General features: G+C 37.9%; 1 protein-coding gene across 1 annotated transcript; it reads left to right on the top strand.

Moving 5' to 3' along the window:
• The first annotated feature begins 2,882 nt into the window (after positions 1-2,882).
• On the top strand, positions 2,883-5,394 carry LOC121950071 (zona pellucida sperm-binding protein 4-like). The gene is made up of 9 exons (XM_042495983.1): positions 2,883-3,008; positions 3,050-3,259; positions 3,301-3,700; positions 3,802-3,986; positions 4,075-4,172; positions 4,257-4,417; positions 4,506-4,698; positions 5,084-5,231; positions 5,308-5,394. Exons 1-9 carry the CDS (start codon positions 2,883-2,885, stop codon positions 5,392-5,394), a joined length of 1,608 nt encoding a protein of 535 aa, XP_042351917.1.
• The last annotated feature ends 3,227 nt before the right edge of the window (positions 5,395-8,621 follow it).

Raw genomic sequence — 8,621 nt, 5'->3', positions numbered from 1 at the left:
AGAGTTTGGGGATCCCTCCCCAGATGTTTTTTTTTTTATTTTGTTTTTTGTACCAAAAAAAAAATCGCAGTTTCTCATTCACTGTGAATGAGAAAATTGTCGGTGGGCCACCCAGCACCCTATCTGGCCCACGGGCCGTAAGTTGAGTATCACAGCTGTAGATTGAGGACACTGTGTCCTTTCCCTCTCAGAACTTTGAAAAACAATATCTTTTAGCTAATTCAGTTTTGTATCCAATCATATTGGTATTCGGATGCAGAGGGGGATTTAGAGGGGCCTATGTTTGTGTGTGATTTATTATTATTTTCCCTGAGAGATATCTCTTACTATACTTATATCTCTTGTAGTGGAGCATCAGGACAAGGCAGGGCAGGTTTTTTTTTTTAATGTATAGAGAAGTTGACATGCTTTGTTAAATGTTTTGAGTAAGGTTTGCCATCGTGTGAGGACTGCACTGTGTTATTATGACTGGTATTTTGATAGCAATCACCACAAACATTCTTTCATTCATTCATGTTTGGTTTATTTGCTCATTTCAGTGTATAATTTCCAAAAGAATAACAAAAACCGATTTTACACTTTTTTCTTATAACACTTCTACAGATTCCATGAACAAACAGGAGCAGGAGAAAGAAAATCTTAAAATACCTTCCCCTTTCTCACTAATAACAAAAGCTGCTGTAAATACAGAAACAAATGGCCAACTTTTCTATATTTACCATTCATTTTCACAAATCATATTCAAGTTAGCAGTAACAACAGAAACAATCAATTACAGTCCTCTTAACATTACTGTTGCTCAAAAAGTTCATAATGTCCCATTATTTATACCTCACTTTAAAATTGAATGAGCTGAGCTTCTCTGCTTTTTTCTCCACCTGCACATAATAGATCCGTACAAAAAAATTGGCCAAATAAAGTTACACATAAGTAGGGAAGTTTATAGTTTTGGCAACATTTAGAAGGTTCATTTGTAAGTTTGTTGTTTATAAGCTTGCAAGCTAGAAATATTTGCTATTATGATTACCAGATACTCAGTTGCGTTCTTTCAGACTTTAAACTAAGGTTTAGATCATTTAAGTTGCCTCCATCAGTTTGTCTGTTTTGGTTTTTCTTTTTTGGTTCATTATTGAGATGATTGTGGTTATTTTGGGGTTTTTTTGTTAGCTTTTTGGTTTTAGTTTACTGTGTTTTCCCCTCCTGTGTTCCTGTGTTGCCTTTCCCTCATTGACCCCTCTACACACCTGTCCTGCATCAGCCTCATTAGACCCTCTCTGCTCCTCAGTTTCTTGGAGCCAGTCGTCTCCCTGCCTGTTCTTCTGTCTCGTCACCCTGTTCTCCCCTCAGCTGAGCTTGTACGTCTTTTTCTCCACCTGCACTTAATTGACTCGTAAGTCTAGTTTGTATTTAGGTCCTGTTTTTCAGTTCAGTTCAGTCTCTGTTGGATCCTTGATTTGTTCTTGTGATGTTCAGTTGTCCCTTGCATAAAAAGTGATCTTTTTGAGTGACCTGCTGTCTCCTGCATTTTGGCCCACCTGCTCCAAATCTCATAACAATGTGTGTGGTTGTAAAAAAAAAAAAAAAAAAAAACAACAACACATTATGCACTCACAACCTATGAAATTGTGATAAAAAAACTGGTGGTGAATATCAGTAAAATAGCATAGGTCTAGTGGGAAGTAGGTTTTCACATTCATTCGATAAATGAACTCAGCTGCAAATATTTACAATTCATCACATTGCAATATTTTTATATATTTTTTTCTTTTTATTTCAATAAAAAAGGGAGATCATCAGGTGCAATGTTACTTACACTGTACATATTTTTTTATCACTGACAAAACCACACAGACAAATAAACTATATTTTTAAAAAAAAACAACAACATGCAGATAAATACATAAACAAATGAACCAGGCCCCATAAACAAAGTTTTTAAAAAAAGTATTTACAGTAGCACTGAGTGATATAACCAAGCAGCTGTGTCACAGCACTTTTTAGGATTTTGGCACTATCACTGAGAACCTCTTCAAATGACTGGTTTGGGTGTTTTACATAAGTCAATAGCAGCCCATTGCACGCATCACCGCCAGGAGCACAGATATTATTAAAAAATGCTAATGTCATCTTGTGTATATAATATAATACACCATTGTAATTATTACCCAGTGCCATTGTCAGTTGACAGTTCTTAAAAGACCTTTACATTTTTTATCTCCATAGATCATTTTGGAACTACTAAACTCTTTCTACATTTACAGATGTTTTTTGGTTGGCATGAACCTTTGCAGCAAGTATAAGTGGATCAAAGCATCAATAGCAACATGGTCATGTCTAAATAATGTGCGTGAATATACTCATATTCAATAGGCTACATATCAGCAAGCAAAAATATAGACAGACTTTGGTTGTGCTGTAGTGCATACTATGGCAAACTTTGTCACAGATCCGCAGAAAAGATCAATATGTTCACCATTGTGTACTTGCAAAATAAATATTTGGTGACCAATAGAACTTGAGGCCACAAAGACCTTTAGAGGTTTTTGTGACCCAAAATGTTGGACTTGTCAATAAATACTTAAATGTCAAACTGTCTACCTCCTCAGTGGCTTGATCTGATAGGACACGTGTCCCACCCATACAACTGATCTTGTTAAGTTGCAAAAAGGCTTATCAAATCATCCACCTGAATAATATAAAAAAGTTTCATAACACAACCTTGAAGCTTTTAACTGGCTGTTGAAAAACTAGAAAGCTGTGATTGGTTGTTATTTGGCCTTAGAGGCGGGGTTTATAAAACAGCAAGCCTGATCACATATAAATGTGACAGGACAAATAAATTATCCACTTGGGGACGGTCTGGTACAGATTGCTGTGAAACCATGGCAAAGCGTTGGAGGGTCACCTCTTTGGTGGCATTAGCACTGCTAGGGTGCTTAGTGAGGCAAGAGGTAGAAGCTCAGGGCTCAATGTGGTCTGCACCGTCGATGACAAAGGGCGCGCCACAGGTCCAACAACCACCAAAGACTCAATATCCTCAACCGCACAGGTCCAGCAACCACCAAAGACTCAATATCCGCAACCGCCGCAGGTCCAGCAACCGCCAAAGACTCAATATCCTCAACCCCCGCAGGTCCAGCAACCGCCAAAGACTCAATATCCTCAACCCCCGCAGGTCCAGCAACCGCCAAAGACTCAATATCCTCAACCGCCGCAAGTCCAGCAACCGCCAAAGACTCAATATCCTCAACCGCCGCAGGTCCAGCAACCGCCAAAGACTCAATATCCTCAACGCCGCAGGTCCAGCAACCACCAAAGACTCAATATCCTCAACCGCCGCAGGTCTTTCAACCACCAAAGACTCAATATCCTCAACCGCCGCAGGTCCAGCAACCACCAAAGACTCAATATCCTCAACCACCACAGGTCCATCAACCAGGAGTCCAACCAGCTTCACCAAAGTATCCTCGATATCGTCAAGTATTCCATGATCAGGAGCAACAGGTGCCTCCACAACAGCACCAACAGGTCTCTACAGTGCCACAGAAATCATCAAGTGTTGGACAGCAGCCTACAGTCCAGAGTTGTGATGTGGCAGGACCTGTAAGAATACCATGTGGTAGTCCTGATATCTCTGCTGCTGGATGCGAAGCCATAAACTGCTGCTTTGATGGCCGACAGTGCTACTTTGGAAAGGCAGGTGAGTTTTTTTTTAAAAGACAGCCATGCAATTTACATTACTGGAGAATGCAAAAAAGGTGTTTTCTTTTAACCTATTAATGTTTGTTTATGTGCCACCAGTGACCGTCCAGTGCACCAAGGATGCCCAGTTCATTGTCGTGGTGGCCAGAGACGCAACGCTGCCCAACATTGACCTCGAGTCAATCTCACTTTTGGGACAAGGTCAAGGCTGTACACATGTTGACTCTAACTCAGAGTTTGCCATCTACCAATTTTCTGTTACTTCCTGTGACTCTGTTGTTATGGTAAGACCTTGTTTTTTTTTTTGTTTTCAACCATTAAAGAAACATTCAAACATTGTTATCCCCATCCCAACGTTGTTCCTTTCTATAGGAGGAGCCTGGTGTTATAATCTATGAGAACAGGATGTCTTCCTCATATGAAGTTGGAGTTGGGCCTCTTGGAGCCATTACCCGGGACAGCCACTTTGAGTAGGTGATACTTTTTTAAATATGTTTCTAGTGTCAAAATAAAACATCTGATCAAGCAACATAATGACTGTTTTTTCTTTACAGAGTGCTCTTCCAGTGTAGGTACATCGGCACTTCTGTTGAAACTGTGGTTGTAGAAGTATTGCCATTGCAAAATCCTCCTCTACCAGTTGCTGCGTATGGACCGATAAGTGTACACCTGAGGTTGGCTAATGGACAATGCAATACAAAGGGTTGCAATGAAGGTAAGTGTATGTCAGCCTGGCAGCATTTTTGTGTCTGTAGATCACTTTTTATACCAGCTGTCATACTAACTGGTCTCCGCTCTCACAGTGGATGTGGCCTATAACTCTTTCTACACGGAGGCAGACTATCCTGTGACCAAAGTACTGAGGGACCCTGTGTACGTGGAGGTTCAACTCCTTGACAAGACAGATCCCAACCTTGTCCTGACTCTTGGTCGCTGTTGGACCACCACAAGCCCCAACCCTCACAGTCTGCCACAGTGGGACATTCTGACAGACGGGTAACTAAAACACCAGTTTACAATTTGTTTTAGATTGATGTCAGATGTAAGATTATAATCTGTCTGAACTATACATTGTTTTGTCAATAGTAATAAAATTCCCTTTAATCTGAACATTTTAGAGTTTTAAATTAAACTTATCAGTGCTCTCTGGTGAAAAAACTCTGTAATGGAGATACTGTTTCTAAACATATATAAAGCATTTCTGCAATTACTTTTTGGCCAACAGGTGCGGAAAAACAAAATGTTGCAGATAACTTAATATCAGCAGATAGTACTTGCTGTGTTGATATATCACCAAGTTGAAATGACTGACTGACAGTCACACTGTCTTTCTTATTCATTTTGATTTCTGTATCATTGATGTCATTTTCTTTTCACCCAGGTGTCCATACAGGGATGATCGTTACTTGTCCTCACTGGTTCCAGTTGGTTCCTCCTCTGGTCTGGACTTCCCTAGTCACTACAGGCGTTTCATTTTCAAAATGTTTACCTTTGTGGACCCCAATTCAATGGAACCAATGAAGGAACAGGTAATAAAAATATATCGACTAATTATAAACTGCTGCACTTTTTGTTTTGCTCTGCTAACACTGCTTTCTTGTTTAGGTGTACATTCACTGCAGTACAGCTGTGTGCACTGCTGCAGCGGGCCACTCCTGTGAACCATCATGCTACAGAAAAAGTAAGAGATGAATTTATAAATCTGCAGAATTCAGGAGCAATATTCTCTTAAATCTGATCACCTTTGTATGTCTGTCTGTAGAGAGAGCTGCCGAGGCTGTGGAGCAGACAAATACTTCACCGAAGGTTGTGGCTTCTGTGGGACCAGTTATCATGACCCGCCTGGAGCAGTAAACAGCACAATGATGAGCTCAAGAATTTGGCTGAGAACATTAAGTAAAAGATTTGGAACATTGGCATGGTTCACAAGTGGTGTGAAATGAAACAGACATATATTAGGCCTATATGCAAAAAGACATAGTGTGCTTTAGGAAGAATAAAATTGATCCCGAGAGCATTGTTGTTGCATTCATATTAAATAAAAATAAATTGGCTTTTATGGGCTGTAAATACTTTTTGATTATTTTTATGCATAATATAGTCATCCATTTTTTAATGAATTGTTAGTAAGGTTCTAACAAACATAAACCATTGGAAGTAACATTTAGCTTATTATTACTCTTAAATAAAACATAATATTTATCTATTTCTAAGTGTTTATTGTAAACAATAAATTCCTAATTGTCTTCATGCCATTTCAGAATTAAGTCTTTCATTTTCTAAAACTGATCTCATAAAACTCATGACATCTTACCAGTACTATATCTGTATCTCACTGTTAAGCAGACATACCCATTATTCACCGGATTTGTAGTGTATAATAAAATCCAATTATAATGATAATAAATAATAATAATAATGGTAAAATAAATCAATCAATAATAATCATTGTATTTAATGGCATTAAGATCAGTTCACATCACATAAGATTAATAATAAAACTTAAAATAAGTAATAAAGCACCAGTGATAAAAAAAAAAGAGATCAACACAAATGCTAAGTATGTGTAACAGAGCATAAAGTTAACAATTTGTCAATATAGGTATATAAAATAAGATGCTCTTAAGGCAGTAAATGTGAATATGCTACTTTTGAAGAGTTCAGTGTGGAAAAAGTGAGTTCCATAATTTTGGTGGGGTTGATGGCTATTAGTGCCAGTATTAATAGTATGTGCACCAGATAAACCATTTTAGTGTTACTATATATATACTTCATGTTTTCATAGGACTTATTTTGGGACTGATGGAACACAATAATACATATACAACCTTCAGCAATTTTTATTCCAAAAAGTACACGTAGAATATAATATTTCCATGTCTCTATAAATTCTCATTGTTCAGCAAATTTCCAAACACTCTGTAACACTGATAAAAGCTCTGAAAGCTTAGTTCTGTATTAAACAAGACTTGAATAGCATTTGAAAGATTTAAAAAAAAAAAAACTTTTTTTATTTAAATGTACAGGTGTGTCAGCTTGTAGTTCAGAATGTAATGTCAAGAAATCCAGCCGTCAGATTCCTACAGAAGTAAACAGTGACACTGAGCAATTAGGAGGAGCGTTTAGGGAAACGTTCAGGTTGAGAACTAATGCTTTGGTACAGTGAGTGAGATTTACGTCAGTGTGAAGCTTTTGTGTCTAAAGGAGAGGTGTGGACATACTTTGATTTGAGAAACATTAGCCAACATGACAAAGTAACTATCAAAATATAATTTTATAAAAGTGTATACATTATTCATTGAACTCTTATTAAACTAGTATAGTCATAGTGAATCAGTCAACACTAGGAAAGTTCATAGCAATTAAAACACTTGTGATTTTATATAGTGATACAATTTTATTGTAAAAATCAGATTCTATAACAAAGAAGTAGTTGCCTTTCACTGAGATGAGAGTGTAACCACCAGAGGGCGACATGTATTCAGACAACATAAAACCAAAACTTCACCTGTGGAATATATCCACAGCCAGCAGCAGTGACGGGAGAAAACGAACTAATATTTTTTGAGCGACTCTTTTTAGTGTCCGATTTGTACAATGTCAGTCTGTCGAAGATCTGAGTGCTCATGAGTCCCAAATTTTTACTGCCCGCTGTTATCATGTGGTTCTGTTCAGGCTGCCTGTTGCAGTGAGTGAACAAGAAGTGATTGAATCGGTCCTGAGTCCAGATCTCTGCAGTTAATTGTGCATTTAAGTCCTCTTCTGATGGTCTTTCTTACAACTTTGGTGTGTTTTTGCAAATCATTAATCAGTGACATTTTGTAACATAATTTTAAGCCTACATACCAGCGTGATGCTGAATCAGTGCATTAAAAATTAATATTTAATCTTTTCTTTTGTTTTAAGATTATTTTGGGGGGCTTTATTTAATTGCTTTATTGATAGTGCAGCTTGAGAGTAGTAGGAAACAGGGAAGACAGAGGGGATGACTTGCAGCAGAGTTCATCCCAGAATTTTTAATCGTCATTGATGTAAACTTATACATGATGACTGGTAATGCATTGGAGAGGTTTTGTGGGGCAAGAGTAAAGTGTTACTGCATGCTGGTAGCCCAATTATCAATTATTTTCTAACCTTTTTTTTTCCTTTTCCAGAATTAAAACGTCTGAAAATTTGGGGTCGACAGATTATCGGCCTGGTCGATTACTGGGGCCAATGTTTGGCATTTTGCTGATTATCTGTATTGGCGTTTTATTTTATGATTACTGATATTGATTACTTAAAAAGTGCAAGAAAAGTGTCAGTACGGGAGGAACATTCTACTCTTAAACCTCAGGGAGCTATGTTTATTTCTTCTTTTTTGTTTTCAATTTTCGCTTAACTTTATAAAAAGTACTGACAGAAAGATTTTCCTTTTATATGTTTATGCATATCGGTTCCAGATATTGGTTATCGGTCCCATGGACTTCTAATAATCAGTATCGGCCCTGAAAAGCCAATATCGGTTGACACCTACTGAAAATACACTTTAACATGAATCCAACATATTTTTCCTTTTGCAAAAACTAATCAGATCAAGACTGCAGCCTAAGACTTCTGCCTGAGTACCGCCATCAGTCCAGTTTAATATGCAACTCAGTCTTATACTACATATGAAGTAAGTGTCCCTGCTCTGTCTCTCTTTCAGTGACCAGTCCTTGGCCTGAAGAATGTCGAAGACCCAGCTGTACATGTTTTCTGATCCATGTGTTGGTCAGTCGACAGAAAAACACCTCCTGGTGAGTTATAGACCATCTTTGATCTGTGATTGTCTTACAAGCAAAATTTAAGTGCGGTTACACTCTGAGCCTTTCTCCACTGGTACTAAAGTTAACAGATGTGACAAATATGACAGTGTGCAGTGAAAACAGCATTGTCGC

Source organism: Plectropomus leopardus, chromosome 11, assembly GCF_008729295.1.
Source record: "Plectropomus leopardus isolate mb chromosome 11, YSFRI_Pleo_2.0, whole genome shotgun sequence".
NCBI lineage: Eukaryota > Metazoa > Chordata > Actinopteri > Perciformes > Serranidae > Plectropomus > Plectropomus leopardus.
The sequence above is the reverse complement of the archived record's forward strand: the minus strand, read 5'-3'. Positions and strand labels throughout refer to the sequence as shown.